The 22,132-nt window shown below is 45.1% G+C and overlaps 1 protein-coding gene across 4 annotated transcripts in view; it reads left to right on the top strand.

Annotated features, from left to right (window-relative positions):
* The window catches only part of STAP1 (signal transducing adaptor family member 1), a 73,813-nt gene that overhangs the window by 17,266 nt on the left and 34,415 nt on the right, over window positions 1-22,132 (top strand). For all 4 annotated transcript variants that reach the window (XR_014471638.1, XM_083176274.1, XM_083176265.1 and 1 more), the window contains exon 2: window positions 12,042-12,110. Coding sequence is in view for 3 of the 4 variants with exons in the window: in XM_083176274.1 (XP_083032400.1) it covers window positions 12,042-12,110 (69 nt within the window). In the remaining variant the exon portion in view is untranslated. The remainder of the gene's footprint in view (window positions 1-12,041; window positions 12,111-22,132) is intronic.

Raw genomic sequence — 22,132 nt, 5'->3', positions numbered from 1 at the left:
TCCTGGCTTATTACACTTTTCCTAATCTGCAACCTTAGGTAAACAGTCTTTACAATAGATACTTTGTAACTCCTTCCATTTAGCTGTATAACTTTTGAACAATTTAATTCATTCACTTAAGTATTGGGTAATAATTATACTGCAGGCTTTGAAAGTCCAATACAGGGCACAGGACAATTGTTGTCTAGATCAGGGGTCTCCAACTGAGGCCCACTGAGCTGTTCTCCATGGCCCCTGACTGGGGTACAGGTTGGGGGAAGAGGTGTTGCGGATGTTTGTGCTGAAAGGGTTGGGGGGAGAGCAGTTTCGGCCAGCTCCACTATTGTTTCTCCTTCATCTATCCTGGTGACGCAGCTTGACCTTGGGATGTAGTAGGGTCCAATAGGAGCCAGGCACCTATGCTAAACATTTTGAAGATGGCAGGCTCCTCCCTCACTGCATCCCATCATGCCTCAGTTCGTTTTAGGTGCCCACATAGTGCTAGTGGGTGCTATGCTGAACAGCCAGAAGATTAGACTAGCTAGGTGTTTTTTATTTTTCTTAATTTTACTCTTAGTTTAGTGCAGGCGACAGTGTGAGAATTCTATGAGAATCCTCACACTGACAGTGCAGCAGGAGCTGACAGAAGCACGTCCTGTCAGCGTCCTGTGTGCAGAGAGACACTGGCATGTATTCAATGCCGGTGCGAGCGGCCGGCGAGGGGGTTAAACTGCGAGGATCGCAGAAAACCAGTGATCCTCACAGTTTAACCCCCGCACCGGCCGCTCGCACTATGCAACGTTCCGGGGGAATCCTCGCAGTCACAGAACTGCGAGGATTCCCCTAAACTGCGAGAGCCGAGGCTATTGCAGCAAACTCGCTGTAATTAGCCTCGATTCTCGCAGCTTTTGGAGGCACATACGCAAATTCCCCCTCGCTCAAAAAACGGAGCGAGGGGGAATTTGCATATGAGGGGGGTCAGTTGAATACTGACAGGGTGAGCGGTGACTACAAGCAAAAAGTCCTGCTCGCAGTCACCGCTCGCCCACGGCATTAAATATATGCCATAGTCTGGACTCTCTGCACAGCGCTTTCAGCCCTACAGCGGTAGAGGCTGCCTGGGCTCAGGGGGACTCTGGGTCCGGCTCCCCGCAGGGGGGGGGATCGTAGGTGAAGGACCCCCCAGGATGGCAGACGCCATTTTTAGTGAGTTTATAGGCTGGACTCCTTCACGGAAGGCACAGCCTATTACAGGAGCCCGGACACGGTCAATCCCATGTGATCCCCAGCAGAGGGGGAGGCACTAGGGATGGTATCAGCAATGGTAGGAGCAGCTCCCAGGGGGTAGATGGCACCAAAGAGCCACGGACCCGCTGGAGCAGGGACAATGGTCTCTTCCTAGTCCTCTGTTTAGCGCCTTTTGAATGCACAGTACTGCAGAGCTGAAGGCTACATATACAGAGGGGTAAGCTGATCCTGGGCATCGCTACCCCCACTGACCAGAAGGAAAGGTCCACCGGCAGACAGATAAGTACTCTGGCATACTTTAACTCAGTACTATTGCCTGACATTGTGCACTGTGATTTTTTATCATGACTGTGTATTCTGCTGGTATGGGGGAGGAAGTGATGGCCTTCTTAAGTCCCTGCAGAGTTTGTTGGATTGATTTCACTCTGGAACAGATGACTCAAGGGGATATTTGCCCTGTTTGTGAGGCTTTACCCAGGGGAGCACAGGCTCAGAGGGGGGATCAGCCAGAGCCTGCGTGGGCTGCGTCCTTAGGCAAGTCTGTCACTGCATTAGTGCAAACATTAAATAGACAGAGGGATGACTTGCTGAGGTCCCCTAGACTAATGTCACCCTCTCAGCAGTCCTCTGGTTCCTTACCCTTGTCTCAAGAGCCTGGAGAGTCTTCTAGGCATTCGGTGTCCTCTATACCTGTTCCTAATGTGGACTCTGAGGAGGAAAGAGCGTGTGGGCCCGAATTGTACTGGGATCAGAAGGAGGATTTGGACAGTTCTGTACCAGGTATTGAAGATCTTATTATGGCGGTGAAGCACGCCTTAAATTTATCTGATGAGGATAAAGCTCCTGTTCAGGGTCTTTTTAAAAGATAGTGCAGAGACGCAGTTACCTTTCCCTCGGATGAGGGAATGCAGGATTTGTTAGGAGGGGCTTGAAAGGCGCCCGATAAAAAGATTCTGCTCCCTAAGAGTTTATACCCTATGCCAGAGGAGCATATTAAATTGTGGGAGAAGGTTCCTTTGGTTAATGCGCCAGTGGCCAGACTGTCAAAGGCCACAGTTTTACCGGTGCAAGGTGGTGCCGCATTTAAAGACCCGGGGGATAAGAAGTTGGAAGGGTGCTTGAAGGTGGAATTTGAAGGGGTGGGTTTTACTCTCAGAACTGTAATTGCTTCCCCTTGGGTTTCTAAGGCAATGATTGTGTGGGCTAAAACCCTATGCTCTTCCCTGATTCAGAGGCCTTGGCTTTGGCAGAGAAATTGAAGGCTGCTGCGGAATATACCTGCGAAGCTGGTGAAGAGACAGTTAAGATGCTTTCTAAGGTACAGTATTGGCAATTTCAGTACATGCTCATCGAGTGTTGTGGCTCAAGGCCTGGGAGGCTGATATTGAGTCCAAGAAAGCCTTGGAGGCTTTGGCCTTTAAAGGGGAATTTCTTTTTGGATTTGAATTGGAGGAAATTATTAAGCAGGCAACAGGTGGGAAGAGTACTTTTCTTCATACGCCTGCAGCAAAACGTGATTCATCCAGGTTTGTTGCTTTTCGTACCTTTAAGCCGTCCTTTCGGGGAGGAGCGTCTTCAAGGAGCCAGTCCAGTAGAGGACGGTTTGCTACAGGAAAGGGAAAAGCTCCGACTTCCCGCTTCGGAGCCTTTACTAAGAAGCAGGCGGCAAAGGGGGAGGCGAAGCCCTCAGCATGACGGGTTGGTGACTCCCCAATCTGTGTGGGGGGGTCGCCTTTTGCAGTATCCGGATGCCTGGACCTTGCTAGGTCAGGATCCTCAGGGTTGTGTCCCAGAGGTACAGTATAAACCTGAAGGGAGTTGCCCAAAGAAGGTTTTTGCCTACTCTGTTGCCCAGAGAGCCTCATTTAAGAACTGCCCTTTTGGGGGGCGGTGAGATCTCTTCTGGAAAAGGGAGTGGTAATCCCGGTACCGCAGGAAGAAAGAAAGAGGGGTTTTTACTCTATTCTTTTCTTGGTACCAAAGCCGGATGGGACATTATGGCCTATTTTAAGTCGCTGAACCTCCATTTATGGGTGGACCATTTCAGGATGGATTCTCTGAAGATGGTGTTGCTGGGCCTGGAACCAGGAGAATATCTGGCATCCATGGACATTCAGGACACATATTTGCACGTTCCTATTCACGAAGAACATCAATCCTTACTGCATTTTGCGATTGGAGATTTGCACCTGCAGTTTCAAGCACTTCCCTTTGGGCTGGCCACAGCACCACGTGTGTTCACAAAGATTATGGCGGTAATGGCAGCTACCCTCTGGATTCAGGGAATAGTGGTCATCCCATATTTGGACGATCTGTTATTCAAGGAAGAGTCGGCGGATAAATTGCATCAAAATCTATCAGTGGCAATTCAGTTTTTACAGGAACATGGGTGGATCCTAAATCTCCAAAAGTCACATTTGGAACCCACTCAGAGACTACATTTTCTGGGAGTTATTCTGGATACTCACTTACATCCAGTATTCCTTCCTGATGTAAAAGCCAAGGACATCTGTTAGCTGGTTTGGTCGATTCTGAGGTCACCGGGCCCGTCAGTTTGGCATTGCCTGAAATTATTGGGCAAGATGGTGGCGACATTCGAGACGTTACAGCAGTGATTTTCAACCTTTTTACCTTGTGGCACACTAAATACGATTTCACAATTGCCAAGGCACACCATGAGATCCCCACAGGGCAAAACACATTGGCTCCCACAGAAAAAAAAAAAATCTATTGGCCCCCATATAAAAAACAAACATACTGGTAACAAACTAAAATACATTGGCCCTTTACATGAAAAGTAGAGACCAATAATTAGCAGTTGAACTGGTGATTGCTGTAAACTGGTTTGGGCATCTCTAGATCTGGGGGCACGCTTGAGAACAGCTCAAGGCACACTAGTGTGCCACGGCACAGTGGTTGAAAAACACTGCGTTACAGTATGCAAGATTCCAATCGCGTCAGTTTCAATGGAACATTCTGGCCTGTTTGTCGGGAGACACGAAGACCATGAAATCGGAGAAAGTAGTCTTATCCATGGAAACGAGATTGGAGTTACTTTGGTGGACGTATGTGGACTACCTCCAATAGGGTCGCTCTCTCCAGTTGTGGGATTGGCTGGTGGTTACCACCGATGCCAGTCTCAGGGGCTGGGGAGCAGTAGTACTGGACCTGAGATTGCAAGGCTTGTGGTCAGTAGAGGAATCGGTACTTCCGATGAGTTGCGGGCTGTGTGGCAGACACTGACACAGGCAAAGGAAAAGCTGAGAGGTTTTCCGATTCGCATTCAGTCGGACAGTGGCACGACTGTGGCAGACTTGAACCACCAAGGGGGCACGCGCAGTCAGTTGGCAATGACGGAGGTGTCAAGAATTTTTCAGTGGGCAGAGGTCAATGTTCCGGCCATATCTGCTGTATTCATCCCAGGAGTCAGGAACGTGGAGGCGGATTTCCTGAGCAGGAAGAAGCTCCTGGAAGAAGAATGGGCATTGCATCCCCAAGTTTTTCAGGAGATTGTGGCTCGCTGGGGGCTCCCGGACATGGATTTGATGGCGTCCAGACACAATTACCAGGTTCTCAGATTTTGTGCGCAGACCAGGGATCCTCTGGCTTGGGAGGTGGATGCTATGACGATTCCTTGGCAATTCGAACTGGCTTATGTGTTCCACCCGTTTCCAATGATTCCCCGTGTGTTACGGAGGGTACGGTCACAGGGGATCACCGTGATATTGATAGTGCCGGATTGGCCAAGGATATCTTGGTATTCCAGCATTCGGAGGTTGTCGACACAGTCGTGGCGTCTTCCTCTGCGATCAGACCTCCTCCGTCAAGGTCCATTTTATCATCAGGACCTTGCTCGGCTGAGTTTGACGGCCTGGCTTTTGAGTCCGCTATCTTAAGGAAGAAAGGGTTTTCAGAGGCGGTCATTTCAAACATCATTAGTGCCAGAAAACCAGTGTCATCAAATAACTATCACAGGGTTTGGAAGATCTACATTAGATGGTGTGAACACCAGAGGGTTCATACTTACCGGTTTAAAGTTTCTAGAGTGTTGGATTTTCATCGGGACTGAGTCTTCAGTCTTTAAAGGTCCATGTTTCGACCTTGTCCATTTACTTTCAAAAGAAAGTGGCTCTGATTCCGGAGGTACAGACATTTTTGCAAGGGGTTACTAGATTGAAGCCTCCTTATAAGCAGCCAGTGGCACCATGAGATTTGTCCTTGGTGTTGTCGGTCTTACAGAAGCCTCAGTTTGAACCGTTGAGGTCGGCTGACCTTAAATTTCTTTTTTGGAAATTGACTTTTTTGTTGGCAATCGCCTCAGCTAGGTGTGTTTCAGAGTTAGGAGCATTACCCTGTAAGTCTCAGTTTTTAGTTTTTCATGATGACCGAGCTGTGCTTCGAACAGTTCCAAAATTTTTGCCAAAAGTTGTTTCTTCATTTCACTTAAACCAGGAGATTGTTTTTCCTGTGTTTAGTCCTGAGGAAGAAACCAGGAAAAGGAACAGATTGAAGAATTTGGATATGGTGCGCGCTTTGCGCATTTATGTGGACAGAGTGAAGGGTATCCGGGAAACGGATTCTCTCTTGGTGTTGTACAATGTACACAAATTGGGTTGGCCTGCTTCTAAGCAGACCATTGCTAGTTGGTTGAGATCGTTATTGCTTTTGCCTATTCAAAAGTGGGCAGGCCAGTGCCTTCCAGGATCAATGCTCATACCACCAGGTCAGTGGCTGCCTCTTGGGCGGTACGCCATGGGGCTATGGCTGAGCAAGTATGCAGGGCTGCCACTTGGTCATCTGTTTACACCTTTACCAAATTCTACAGGTTCCATGAGTTCACGTCGGAGGACGCATCATTCGGGCGAGCAGTGATGAAAACTGCAAACCTGAGCGTACCCTCCCAAAGGACCAGCTCTTTAATGTCCCAAGGTCAGCTGTGTCACCAGGATAGATGAAGAAGAAAAAGGGATTTTTGTAAGAACTTACCGTTCAAATCCTTTCTCTGATTCTATCCTGGTGATGCAGCGATCCCTCCCTTATGCTCAGTAAGTAATACCGTTTTCATGTATTGTCATGTTATAATGGTTATGTTAAATGATTGTGCATATAATATGTTCAGGCATTGTGCTGAGTTGTTGTATCCTAGTGTGCTCTGGAAGTTGACATGATGGGATGCAGTGAAGAAGGAGCCTGCCATCTTCAAAATGTTTAGCATAGGTGCCTGGCTCCTTTTGGACCCTACTACATCACAAGGTCAGCAGTGTCACCAGGATAGAATCAGAGAAAGGGATTTGAATGGTAAGTTCTTACAAAAATCCCTTTATCCAGGAGGAGGGGGGAGAATCAGGAGGCTGCAGCTGTTAGTGCTCAGCAGGGCCTGATTAACCCAAAGGCTGATTAGGCTTGAGGCTTGAGCCCTGGGTTCTGGGGGGGTGGGTTGGCTATGTCAGCACAAAAGATTGCATTAGGATGGGAGTGCCTCCTGATCCTCCTGGAGTTGGGGGTCAAGTGAGGTCTCCCCCAGGAACTGTGGGAGCAGCTGTGCCTGCTGGGATTGCTGGAATCACCGAGGCAGGAACACTGGGCAGAGGAGATCCTGTGACAGCCGCATCTGGCTCCATCACCGAGGCTGTGCTTGATGCCACTGGCACCGTTGCCAGCAATGCAAGGGCGGTAAGTGGCAATATAATTGGAGCTAAGGCCCAAGCTTGTTACAGATTTTTTATGGAATTTGAGTTAAAAAAAAATTGGTGATGGGGAAGGTGTATGTGTGCCGGGGGGGGGGGGGGGGGGCAGCCACTTCTATATTAGCCTAGGCTGGAACCCTTAATCAGGTCCTGGTACTCAGCCTCACAGAGGCAGAAAGTGAGGTTACTTTTACTTTCTGCCTGATGGGGCTGAGCACTGAGCTGCATAGGAAGACAGTTACAGCCCGCGGAGCTGCAAGACCCTGCGCAGTCAAACAGGATAAAGGTAAGAGCTGGACGAGGGGCTTGGGGATTGGGAGGAAGGAGACTAATTACACTGCTATGGGAATGAGACCTATGTGGGGGGGGGCGGGGGGCTAATTACACTACTATAGGGGAGACTTTTTGAAATTTGTAATGTGACACTGTTCTGGGGGGTGGGATGATATGAGTGGGGGCTCAAGGGGATAATGACACTGCTATAGGTGGAAGGTTGCAATACATGGAGAGTGAAGACTTAGTGGACTAATAGCACTGCTATAGGGGTGCCTTTGTGCACAGGCACATTCTAATGAAGTCTTCATTATGACCTTATGAGTTTGCAAAAGGCCTTTTTAATGTGGACCACACTGTCTTAAAGGCTGAAGACTTCTGGTCTAGCGTAACAATTAGCAGCAGGTGAGCCTGATGGTATATATAACTCTCAAGTGTGCCCAGCCCTGAACACTCACTGTCACTTATGTTGTGTAAAATGGCAGTAGGGCACACTACATTTGTATGTAATATAAATAAATATTAATGTGGCCTATCCATATATTCCATTATAGTGTGCCATACATGACATTTATTGATTGTGTTATTGAGGAGCCCACTTATATATTCCATTGGAGTAACAAACCAAATCTGAGGCAATATGGATGGTGTAATAGTTTGTATTACTGCCTCACAGCACTGAGGACCTGGGTTCAATTCCCACAACTGCCTGATGTGGACTTTGTATATTATCTCTATGTTTACATGGGTTTCCTCCAGGTACATCAGGTTCTGGACACAATCCGAAAATATACTGGGATATTAATTGTCTCCCCACAACAATTAACCCTAGTGTTTAACAGTGTTTATGTAAATGAGCAGACAGATTGATCAAGTTGTTCTTATCTGCCATTAAAGTCTTCTCCCCTTTTAACACTGTTTGCTGGGAAAGGGGATCAGGGAGTTTCCAGTTATGTGTGAATTGATTCCTTGCTGCAGATGAAATGTGGAGTACAAGCTTGTTGGTGTTCTTTGGAAGTTGACAAGATAAGATGCATAATAAAAGAGGAGACTGATCAGGGGTACAGCATGACTTATAATGACCACTTTGACTGATTTTGAGCATAGGCAGATGTAAGGGGTGGTCCGGGGGTGCACCAGACCACTCATTAGACCGACAGCCGTCTGTACAAAGCAGGTCAAAGCAGGTCAAAGCAGGTACGCCGCTATTTTCAACAATTTTTAAACAAGAGGTTTTCATCCTCCCTGAGCTCACTTTATCTTATGTAACCTATAAAGAGCCATGGGGCCAATTCCGGATCGAAGATTGGGGTTTGTGTTTGCACATGTGCATTTCCGTACATGTGCAAGCCCTGGCAGCAAATGGCTTTGCCGGGCCGTTTGCTGCGGAGAGGGAGGGTCAGGGCAGACACAGGGTCGGTCCAGGGGTACGCCCAGAATTTTATGGGTGTCCCTATTAAAACGCTGGGCATTTCCCATGGACTTTTATCTCCAAAGGCAGGAGAAATCTTTCGATGGTCAGCGACCATCGAATGATTTCTCCTGTTAACAGCCACATGTGCAGGGATGTGTTAGCGAATACATCCCCTCGCATGGTACCCAGGGGATTCGGCTGGGCGGCGAGCATTGTTAAACCGCTTTCTAAGCAGCGAACGACCACTGCTTAGCGAGCGGTACAGAATCAGGCCCCATATACAATCAGGTAAGTCATTAAAAAAAGGCTTTCCTTGATTCTTTTTTTGATACCTGGCAGAGTTATTTAGCCCAGTTACCCCTCCCAATAAGAAAGACAATCTATAGTAGCTTACACTTGACTACAGGGTATAGCCTGAGACAACTAGAAAGGGATCCCCAAATTCACGGGTTGGGATCATTTGGTCTATTGCATTATGGTCGAAAGTCATTAGGTCGAATCCATTAGGTCGACATTCTAAAAGGTCGACATGACTCTATGTCGACATGGGAAAAGGTCGACATGATTCTAGGTCGAAAGGTCATTAGTTCGACAGGTCATTAGTTCGACAAGGTCATTAGTTCGACATTGTCTATGTCGACATTCACAAGGTCGACATGGGGTTTTTCACTGTTTTTTTACCTGAATGTCAACACAGTCGACATGGACACAGTTTAAAGTGCACTGCATCCCCTCGCATCGCTCGCTGCGCTCGCAATGCGTCGGGCACGGTGCCTCGCTACGCTCGGCACACTATTTTATTCTCCCACCACGCCCTAGTGGATGGTAGGGCATGAAATACCGCCTGTCGGCACATGTTGGCTCAAATAACAGTGAAAAACTCCATGTCGACCTTGTGAATGTCGACATAGACAATGTCGAACTAATGACCTTGTCGAACTAATGACCTGTCGAACTAATGACCTTTCGAACTAGAATCATGTCGTCCTTTTCCCATGTCGACATAGAGTCATGTCGACCTTTTAGCATGTCGACCTAATGGATTCGACCTAATGACTGTCGACCATAATGCAGTAGACCAAATGACCGCATCCCAAATTCACTTATAGACACACTAATTGTACAGCTACTTCTTTTATTTAAATGAGAGTATCATATGTTGTACTTACAGTATTTTATTATTAATAATTGGTCTGTATCATAAAACTCAATATCTACTTGTACTTTGCTGCTGTATTTGATTTTTGTAACCCAACAAAATGACCTCAGTACACCAGTCATTGATTTAAAACGTTATTTGAATAACAAGATAACAAATGTGCTTAAAATAAAAAGTAATGAGCTTTCCTTGATAGCAGAACTGATAGAGGACTTCAAAGCCTGTCCTTGTGTTTCCCTCCTATATCCCTACAGATTGTAAGCTTGCAGCAGGGCCCTCCTAACTCCATGTCTGTCTGTTACCCAGTTTGTTTTATCTCTGTCTACTATTGTAAAGCGCCATGGAATCAGCTGCGCTATATAAGAAACTGTAAATAAATAAATATGTGATTGATTAAAGCATTGGGTCTTGGGTTCTAACTTGCATCCAAGGTTTGATCATTGCAATGTGTAAAGTCCTGCTCGTGAGTCAACTCCAGGTGGTGCAGCCTGTGAGATACTGTAGGTCAGTGATTTTCTTTTTGAATTAGTTACAATGAGAGGAATAGCTAATAAATACAGATGTTGTTGTGCCCTTCATGGTTTTCAGGGTCCTCGTTATTAGGGGGGGTTATCCATACCCCTTTTACACCCAAATCCCGGATTCGACCCGGTATTTGGAACAAGGTTCCAAGCCAGGTCAGATCCGGGATTTGCACCGTTTACACTGCAGTGCTGATGACATCATCTCCAAAAAGGGCCAGACCGGCCATCTGGCATTTCTGGCAAATGCCAGAAGGGCCGATGGCCATGTGGGCCGATTTTTGCAGAAAGTTCTCAGAAGAACTTTCTGCAGTAGCACTGAGCATAGACACTGAGCATGTCCCCTTCCCCCTCCCTCCTCCAGTTGCGAGGAGGAGAGCGGGCACACCACGACCCCCTCTCCTCCCTCCACTGTGCCTCAGTGCTGCTGTCTGTCCATGGCTGTCCCCCAAGGTGCTCCCCTCTTTTCAGCAGGCTGTGCTCTACCTGCTGACTGTGCTGGGCTGGCCGGGAAATACAAGTAGGTTTATGGCTGTCAGTGTCACCTCACACAGAGGGAGTCTGTAGAGCAGCCAGCACAGCAGTGTGCACTGCCAGTCCTGACTAAACTGGTATGTGCAGAAGGGGTGATTAGAGTCAGGGCTGACACAGGGGGGAGGGGACATGGCTGACACAGGGGGAGGGGAACATGGCTGACACAGGGGGAAGGGGACATAGCTGACACAGGGGGAAGGGGATGGGGCTGACACAGGGGGAGGGGGGACATGCCTGAAAAAGGACGAGGGGGACATGGCTGACACAGGGGTGGGGGGACATGGCTTACACAGGGGGAAGGAATGGCATAATATGTAATAGTCATTACAATGTGTGGCATAATGTGTAAGGGGCATCTTGTTGCGAGGCACAATGTGTACTGGGCATTAGGTGTTTGGTATAACGTGTTATGGGCATTACGGTGTATGGCATAACATGTAATGAGCATTATGATGTGTAATAGGCATTACGACGCGTGTCACGGCAATGCGATTTTCTGTTATTTTTCCCACATTCTGTCTATTACAATTGAAGTGTTCCTATGATGGAAATTACAGACCTCTCTCATCTTTTAAGTGGGTCAACTCGCACAATCGGTGGCTGTAAAAATACTTTTTTGGACCACTGTACTGTAGATGTCTAGGTCTTGTGTAATCTGTTGAGAGCATTCGGAGTATGAAAGAGACCGTGGGTCCTCCTGAGTCCTGTCCGAGGGTGCAATTATTACAAGATAGTTGATTTATATATTTATATTGATACTGATTTTATATGTGTATCCAGGCATTATAAAACCATTAGTTCAATCTAATCCATTGGCTGCAATGCTGACCATGAAGTGCAGGGGAGGGGGGGTCGTTAAAAACATGTGTATGTTATATACTGTATGTTCTGGATCGATCCCCCGGGTATATGCAGTGCTGGAATAAGCATTAGCAATTACATGCTGTTAAGCTTCCCCTGCACTCCTGTGACACTAGCCACTTAACCGTTTGTAGTAGCTTATGCTTATGACTTATGCTGTCAGTGCTGTGGTGCCCAGGGGATCGATAAAGCACATACTGTACTGTACATTTCATACATGCTAACATGTATGTATATATGTGCTTAGCGATCCTGCCTGCACTTCATAGTCAGCGCTGCAGCCACTGCTGATCAAGACAATAATGATTTAATGTCATACAGTTCTGCATTCTTGTTATATAGTAACATTTCTGTTTTACCTGCAGGAAATGAAGTACTGGACAGAACTAAGAGGAAAAAAACTTTTTCTTTACAATGACAAAAAGCAAGAAAAGGTAAGAAATAAATTATTTCCAAATAACCTCCTGCCTCTGGTGTTAACATCAGCAAGACTATAGTAGATAAATACATTTGTATCTCAGAAATATCATAGGACAATTTAGATGCATAGAGGTGTTTATAATAATTAAGAAATTCCTCAGCCATGTCAGGGGTCAGAGTAAGGGATACATCATTAGAACCCGGTATTTTTAAACAACCGTTTTTGTAGACTTTTCAGCAATGGCAAGCCTAGTCAAATAACTGCGGGATACGGTCATTGGGTCAACAGCAAGTTGTTAGACAGTTTTTAGGTCGACATGCATTTAGGTAGACATGTGTCTAGGTCGACATGCAGGAAGGTCGACATGGGTTAGGTCGACAGGGTCATTAGGTTGACATGGGTTAGGTCGACAGTCAAAAAGTCGACATGGTGTTTTTCACTGTTTTTTGAGCCAACATGTGCCGACAGGTGGTATTTCATGCCCTACCATCCACTAGGGCAGGGTGGGAGAAAAAAATAGTGTGCCGAGCGTAACAATGCCCGGAGCCCGAAGCATGGCGAGCACAGCAAGCCATGCCAGGGGACGCAGTGCACTTTAACCTGTGTCCATGTCGACGGTGTCGACATTCAGGTAAAAAAACTGTGAAAAACCTAATGTCGACCTAATCCATGTCGACCTAATGACCCTGTCAACCTAACCCATGTCGACCTAGACTCATGTCGACCTTCCTGCATGTTGACCTAGACACATGTACACCTAAATGCTAATCGACCTAATGGTGTCGACCTAATGACTGTCTAACAACTGGGTGCCGGACGTGGTCCCGACAGTCATTTACCCGACGTTGGGATCCCGACTGTCAAAACGCCGACAGACGGGTGCCCGACGGCCACCCGCTATTTTCCCTTGTGGGGGTCCACGACCCCCATAGAGAGAGAATAGAATAGGTGAGGTGCGTAGCGAGCCCCCCCGCAAGGGGCTTTGTTGCGCTTACCATGCTGTCTGAGTCGGGCTAATGACTGTCGGGATCCCGACTGTCGGAACCCTATACCACACCCCTAACAACTTGCTGGTGACCAACTGATCCACGCCCATAACTGCCTAGTCTATTGCCCACAGCATATTGAGAATGACTAGAAAATAGCATTTTATATTCAGCCTTCTCATTTAATCAATTCGTCAATTGTATATGAGCATCTAACCAGGCATTTTTAGAGAACTCAAGACATCTTCCAAATATTGAAGTTTGAGGGATCTTCAAGAAGCTTCAAGGTCTGCTTCCCATTGTTTATAGTGGGATTTGAGTGCAGCCACTCTGTAGATAAGAGTGCCCTGTAAAAATGATTTAAATGCATGCCAGAGGACAGTAACATCAGCTGTGCCTGTATTAATCTCTAAGCATTCACACCAGGCAGATTCTAGTTCAGAACCTGAACCCATATGGGTAAGCCAGAACGGGTCTAGTTTCCAGAAGAATTGGCCTCTCTGACCCCCTACATCTAGCTTGTCATGATCCGGGTAATGAAACCGCATTTCTAGAGAATGCAGGACATCTTTCCAATTTCCATATGTAAATTCATATTCCTGGTTTTACTGTATTACTAACTATAAATAATTTATTAAATACTAATTGGTACTCTTTACTTAGTTGGGCGCCCGTCGCGGTCATCGCGGGTACATTTATGTCTGGCCGCGACGCGACCGACGCGATGCCCGCGATTTCCCATTGAAACCCATGTTAAACATGGAAATCGTGTCGGTCGCGTCGCGGCCGACCATAAATGTACCCGCGATGCCCGCGACGCGATGCTCCCGATTTACCATAGGAATCAATGTTCAAAGGCGCGATGGACCCGATTTTACTGTTAAATGGCTCAATGGACCCGATTTGGCCATAGGAATCAATGTTAAATGGGCCACAGAGCCCATTAACCCTTAAATGTCCCCCCAAATTTTTAACGCCACCCCACGATCCACGCCAACCCGAAGCGTGGCGAGCGCAGCGAGCCCGCGAGGGGCGGCGGTACGCGTCCTCCGACCTTTTCATGCCCTACTATCCACTAGGGCGTGGAGTGAGAATATAATAGTGTGGCGAGCGCAGCGAGCCACCGAGCCCGAAGCGTGGCGAGCGGACGCAGATACCTTCACAGTTATACGCGTCCCCTCGCGGGCTTCACAGGTGTCCGTGGCGACGCCGACACCTGTGAAGCCCGCGAGGGGACGCGTCTACCTGTGAAGGTATCCGCGTCCCCTCGCGGGGCTCGCTGCGCTCGCCACGCTTCGGGCTCGGTGGCTCGCTGCGCTCGCCACACTATTCTATTCTCACTCCACGCCCTAGTGGATAGTAGGGCATGAAAAGGTCGGAGGACGCGTACCGCCGCCCCTCGCGGGCTCGCTGCGCTCGCCACGCTTCGGGTTGGCGTGGATCGTGGGGTGGCGTTAAAAATTGGGGGGGACATTTAAGGGTTAATTGTGCCTATTTGGGCTCTGTGGCCCATTTAACATTGATTCCTATGGCCAAATCGGGTCCATTGAGGCATTTAACAGTAAAATCGCGGTCAATCAGCCTTTTTAACATTGTTCCCTATGGGAAAATCGCGGTCATCGCGGTCATCGCGGGCATCCCGATTTACCCGCGATGCCCGCGATGACCGCGATTTTTACCCCCGACGCCCGCGATTTCAATCGCTGGCGCCCTTCTAGGTAAAGAGTACCTACTAATTGTATGTAGATAGAAAATTACAACTCTTTGTACCCTAGTGTGATTTCATTATTGTCTCTTTTTTAAAAAAATTTGTTCCACCCATGTATGGCCACCCTAATGGTACCCACACATGGTTAGATGAGTTCTAGGTGCAATTTGAGTTATACAATGTGTGCTATGCGATTTGCACTGTACACAGGGTGCGATTTGAACCCAATGCGATTTGAACTACTTCAGATTTTTTTTTTTTTAAACAGAAGAATGCATTGTCTATAAAGAGTAGTACAATATATGTCCCTGAGTACAATAATAAATATAACATAATTTCCATAAACTTGTTGTTAGTCTCTTGATTCATGCATAATGCCCACATGTCACTAAACCATAATGAAATGACATAATACAACATGCATATTCCCAAATGTCATCCTCTATTTGTAAGGGTTTTATTAAATGACAATATCAAGAGCTATCAAGTAGAACATATTATAGAGCACAAAGCGAACCATAACATGCCCAATGTTATAGACGAAGTGAAGTTTGCAAGGTGCGGAGCATCACATATTAGGTCTTTTAAGGATTCCCAGAAGAGCGATAAAAGGGGGATTCTAGCTGTCTTTGCCATATTTTATGATATTTTCCCTCCGCCTTACAAAATATATATGTGAATTTCTTGTGTCCAGCTACCTCGCTGACCAGATTGATCCATGCATTCCTGGTAGGACATGTGCAAGTACAGTATCTTAAACATCGTCTTCAAAAGAGGCCAATATGCACACCTGAGGGGTAAGGGCCTGCGCAGGAAGTCCTGTGAAAGCTAATCATTTTATAATCTCATCCCTAAATGTAACAACAGGACAGGACCATAATAGGTGCCAGAAGGTACCAGTCATCGAACCACATTTCGGGCACCGAGAATCATCTCTACCTCCAATTCTCATCTGGCTCATATGGGTAATGTACACCCTGAAGTACAACTGCTGAATTTGTTGGTAACGCACTGTAGTTGTAGGCACACGAGGGCCCACAAAGGCTGCGTCCCAAACGTCCTGTAACATAGGGCCTGCCACTGAGATTTAAGATGTGGTAAATCATTTTCGTTGACTAAGTTAAGTAGCATCATGGATATTGAGTGTCTTGGGCTGAGGGACAACATAATTTTTCAGAGGTCCTGTAGGCATGGATGGGCATAATGGATATGAGCTGAGCAGGCATGCCTCAACTGCAAATATCTAAAATAATACATGTTAGGCATATGAAAATCCATTCGTAACTGCTGGAATGTCTTAAAGACTGGCTCTTGATATAACTGTCCTATAGTGAACAATTCCCATTTACCCCATATCTCACGTAGTTGCATGCATAACATTCTCTAAATCCCCTAGTGCCATCTAGATGGGAGCCTGGGTTCCATCCCACCTTAGGAAGTGAAGCAGCAGCCTACTTCAAGACCAGTATGGCACAATTGGAATTTTAATTAGGGACACTTTGACTCTGAGCAGGATAACCAGTGGCAAAAGGCCCATATATTGATGTGGGAGCATAAATAATCCAGTTAAGGAATGATATTTAACTCCATATATCAAGAGGGATCATTAGCGTCCCAAATACCTAGGTATTTCAATGATTCAACCTATCTTAGTGGATGTGGTAGGAGAGGATTGGAAGGAGATTCGCCGCTATAGGGCAGGATACACTATTTGTCCCAGTTACTTAACAATCCTGTGTACCTACCAAATGTATTAATAATATCTAGTACAAGGGTCCTCAAACTATTTTGTTCTGGGACTCCATCAGACATTAAAAGTAATTACAGGGCCCCAGCAAGTTACTGCAGAAGGTCATCACTTCACATGTGTAGTCAGCAGACAGCACATACATGGCAGCATTGTGGAGGCACAAAATAACAGACAATTCAGCCGATTTTTCAGACTCCTTGAATCACTGACTGACATTAGGAAAGTCATCAGTCTGATAGTCAGCAACATGCAGTTGCGACCCCATGCTGAGAAGATCGGGACCTGGTTTGGGGTCAGGACCCACAGTTTGAGAACCGCTGATTTAATACATACGGCATGGACTTGTCATACTGGCATATAAAAAGGAGAATGTTGTGAGCATATAAGCCAATTTTGTCAGTTCTAGGTCCATGGTGTACCCCATAATATTAATATTTGCTCTGACAAGGCAGGCCAAATGTTCTATGGCCAAGGCAAAAAAGGTGGGGGAAAGGAGGCAGCCCTGTCTGGTGCCCCTGGCAAGAGAGAAGGACTATGATACAAAACCATTACCCATCACTCTTACAGTGGGAGATGAGTAAAGCAATTTGACCCAGCAAATGTAGTAGGCTCAGTACCTAACTGCCCCATAGTCCCCCATAAGAACATATATTCCACAGAAACTATAATGGAGGTGCTGGCGTCCTCATGAGGGACCTGTAACAGTTGTCTCAAATTTGTAGCCGTGGATTTGCCCGGCATGAAGCCAGTTTGATAGTCATTTATCAATTGGAAAATGACCAAATTCAATATAAGTGCCAATATATTTGCTAGACTCTTAATATCGTGTTAATAGAGAATCAGCCTATATGATTCAACCCATTTAGGGTCCTGTTTTAATAATACAGTGATGAGGACCACCAGCATGAACTGTAGTTGAATAATGCATTAATCAATGTTAACAGCCTTGGTACATAAAAGTCCATATGATGTTTATATAATTCTAGGGGCACACCATCTAGGACAGGTGCCTTACCACCTGGAAAAGATTTAATAGCAGTTTCTACCTCAATAGCTGAGAGGGGAGAGTCCAAATATCCTCCCGCCTCTGGTATTAACATCAGCAAGATTATAGTAGATACATACATTTTTATCTCAAAAATATTGTATCTCCCCGTTTGAACAATTTATATGAGGAAGGTCCTCCTTATTGAGAGCATTGCCCCCACTCCCCCTTACAATCCCCCATAATTGTGCCCGCCCCGCTGGCATGGGCAGGTGTGTATGCACTTTCCAATGCTGGCACCCTGCCGTGGACAATACCGCCGGGGTACATACATCGTGTAGTGTGTACCCAGTTGTGTATTGCTTATGACCCTTTTATGTTCTAACTGAAAATTCCATACTAGAGAGCTTCTAATGCACCAGTTAGCCTCAGTGTTTACTTTCTTACATTTTATTACACCTCAAACAAATTGTTGGTTTGTTTTTCCTATTGCATGGGTTTACTAACCGCTTGTAAAATGTTATGGCTGACGTGGTATATTTGTGGACATTCATAATGCAGCTATTATATTATTATCTATGGAATTCCAACAACTCTGTCCTTTCTTGGTTGTCTTACTTCCTCATGAAATGCTTCTTTTAGGTCTTCTCATCTGACTTCACTCTTGATCACTTCTCCACCAACCATTAAATGCTATTCTGTTTTTGGCCTCTTCTCTTCTTCCTCAATATGTATTTTCTTGAAATCACAACATGCCCTTTGACCTCTGGTACCACTGTAACCTGGCGACATACCAATATGCCTCTCCTTTCAAGACCTCTCTTCCTCCACCTTTCTCTTGTATCTGTCTTTCTGCCAACTCCTCCTGGATTTCCCAGTGCTTTCTACAACTCTCCTTGACCCATAGCAATCCTCATCCAGAAAAACTCTGCCCTCTTCCATCATAGCAACCCTCATTAAGAATCAGAGATCACAGTAACATCAATCAACCCTAACCCAGCCAGCATACCTCCAAACTTTGAAGAGAGGCATATTCATGCACCTTAATGCACCCCATATTAGGGGACAATAGTCTTGTGAATAGGGGGTGTGGTCTCTCAGGCAGTGATGCAATTTTATCACAGTCAGTGTATGCCCAGAGCTCTGTCCCCTCTTGTTCATGATAGGCCAAGGAAACTACAGATGTGGGAGGCAAGGTGGATATATAACATTTAAACATGATGGCCCAACATTGTTTTAATTAGACATTGGGACTCCAGTGTTTATTATGATTTAGAAGTGTTTATCATTGAGAAATACTCTAGGTAGGTTGTTCATTTCTTGACATTCTCTCTGAGTGAATTAAAAGTGGTCCCTCACTATATGTTAAATATGTGATGATATGATATGTAATATGCCATACTAGTTATAAATGGATTGATTTCAGTGCCTACAGTATATGTTGTTTGTACAGTTTTTGCTAAACTTTGTATTTGTAATTTTTTTAATTGTGTTGATTATTGCATTGCTTCATTTTGATGAATTGTGTATGATGTTATTACCTGCTAGTCAGATCTTGCTGCCCGGAAGCAGGTACTGGAGTGCTAAGATAAGGAGATGATCCATGTAACCCCCATATAGTCTGATGGCACCGTTTCGGTGCAAAAGCACCTTTCATGAACATTGTAGCATATACACGTTTTTTTAGTGTGACATAATTAACTCTAACATTTTTAATTCTCTCCCAAATTTGGTGGAAGTGACCTTTATGTTCTTAGTTTTGTCACTCTTACAATTGCGGCACATTGCACAAGAGCCGCAATGGTAAAAATCCTTTAGATTTAATATTTTCTTGATTTCAGTTTTTTTGACAATGCTTTTTACAATCCTCCTTTAAATATTGGGGGCTTTTTTTATATATGAACTTGGGTTTCTAGCCCAGTTTGGTCTTGAGGACTGGATCTTAAGTAGAACTTTGCAATTTTTTTTATTATATTTTATACTTGTTCAAACTGGCTATTGTATTTGGTTATGAATGGAATATTTCTTTACCCATTTTCGTCCTTTTTCGTTTTTTTTTACCATTTAAATCATTCCTCTTACATTCACAGTATTTTTTGTATGTTTTTTGTAACTTATCTGAAGAGTAACCCTTTGCTATAAATAGTTTTTTTTCAACTTCTGCCTCTGTGTTTCGCAGTATTCAGTCCTTAAACAGTTACGTATCACCCTAAGGAACTGGCTGTTCAGGACCAATACTAGCCAGTTCATGTGATGTTACTCTCATATGGAATGAAGGTGTTACAATGTATGGGTTTTACAAAGGTACTTGTCTTAAGCTTTCCCTCCGTTATAAAAATTTGTAGATCTAAAAAAAGTTGATTGATGTAGAACTGTGAGAAAAGGGGAGTTCTATATTTGTATTGTTTGGGTTGAGGTATATAAAATACTCCTCTAGGGACACCTGATCTCCCTTCCAAATGAAAAAGATATCGTCATATATGTCTGATCCAGAGGCCCGCCCCAAAGCCATGCCCCTCATACACGGAACACTATTCTGAGTGTGCCATGAAGAGATTAGCATAGCTTGTGGGAACCTGGTTCCCATATCTGTACCATTTTGTTGTAGGTAGGATTCGTCATACCAGAAATAATTAGTCTTCAATAAAAATTAAATGCTCTCAATCGTGAAATCATGGACATATTTTAATTCTGGCTTTTGAGTGATAAAGTGATAATGTTTTTGAGTGATAAAGTAGGAGATGGCTTGTATACCATCTGTATGGTTTATAATCATATGGTTTATATATCATAGGGATGAAACATCAGCGGTCACCAAAATAAAATTTTGTTCCCAATCAACACTACCTAGTTTATTTATTACCTAAACTGAATCTTTTAAATACAATCTTGCCTCTACCACCACCAGTTGTAAGATATGATCCACATAATGTGATAAGTTAGCAGTCACTGATTCAGTTCCGGTGACAATCGGCCTATCCTTATGAACTTTAGATAGAACATAGAACACTGGTGTGCTCGGTTTGAAGATCTCTATATATTTCTTGACATCTGTAATGACCTCTTTTTTAACATATTTATCCAAAAGGGTGGTGAGTTTCTTACTAATACTTTTTAATGTATTATTTATCAATTTTTTTTTGTATATGGTATTATCTGAGAACCTGTCAGGGCTCCTACAGAGTAAGGTACAGAGGGACACACACAGGCTTTTCATGTGGTTATATATATATATATATATATATATTATATATATATATATATAATAGGATATTAGAACCGCACTCTGAAGAAAATTGGACAACTCAGCGGTGCTCCACTTTAAAGGAATATCAGTCCCAATAATAATACGTTGTTTTGAAGCAGGCACTCACCATAGGCAATTTTGAGCAAGTTGGATCAAATTGTATTCAAGACATCAAAAAGTTTGGTCGACGTTTCGATCCTCAACAGGGATCTTTGTCAAGACAGGAATAGGTCACATCACAGGACAGGCAGCACCAGGCAGTGTACAAATACAGTCCCCCATGCGGCAATTTTGGTAACACTGGGCTAATTAATAGACACACCTACTTCCTGTGAGATAAAACACCAGGAAGTATATTAAACCAGGTATTACAGGGCCAAATAGATCAATATGAGACCCCACAAACTAAGGTGGGGTAGCGTCTAATATTAATATTAATTTGGCCCTGTAATACCTGGTTTAATATACTTCCTGGTGTTTTATCTCACAGGAAGTAGGTGTGTCTATTAATTAGCCCAGTGTTACCATAAATAGCCGCATGGGGGACTGTATTTGTACACTGCCTGGTGCTGCCTGTCCTGTGATGTGACCTATTCCTGTCTTGACAAAGATCCCTGTTGAGGATCGAAACGTCGACCAAACTTTTTGATGTCTTGAATAAAATTTGATCCAACTTGCTCAAAATTGCCTATGGTGAGTGCCTGCTTCAAAACAACGTATTATATATATATATATATATATATATATATATATATACTGCCTTTACTCTGTGTTTTGACAGTGTAATATTCTCCCATGCAGTTTGCAGCCAGTAATGACAAGTGGGAGGGGGCCCCCCTCTCTAACGTGACCCCGGGCCCCCCAAAGGCTTAATCCGGCCCTGCTGTCATGCATGTCACCGCAAATGATGCTGTAGTAGCACAGGTATAACACAAAAAGTATTCTCCAAGCAATAAAAAAATACATATAGACATCTTAAGTGAAGTCTAGACAATAGCTCTGAGCAGATGCACCCTAAAGTGCATCGGGAGCCAAGGAACACTGACTGCACAAATGTGCAGAGCATTACTGGCAATTGACTAAGTCCCATGAGACTTTGCACAAGAGGTCAGAGGCTGAGAGGTTTGTGCTTAGCTCTGCTTGGTAGAGCTCATCATATGCTTCTCAGGCCCATGTAGAACTGCAGCACCAGTGGCCTCGTCATGGAAGGGTTTTTAATTAGAGGCAGCGCTGAACCTGTCAGGGCTCCTACAGAGTACGGTACAGAGGGACACACACAGGCTTTTCATGTGGAATTTGATATATGGGGGCCCCCCTCTCTAAAGTGACCCTGGGCCCCCCAAAGGCTTAATCCAGCCC

Source organism: Crinia signifera, chromosome 1 (assembly GCF_055691185.1).
Source record: "Crinia signifera chromosome 1, ASM5569118v1, whole genome shotgun sequence".
In the NCBI taxonomy this organism is placed as follows: Eukaryota; Metazoa; Chordata; class Amphibia; order Anura; family Myobatrachidae; genus Crinia; species Crinia signifera.
The sequence above is the reverse complement of the archived record's forward strand: the minus strand, read 5'-3'. Positions and strand labels throughout refer to the sequence as shown.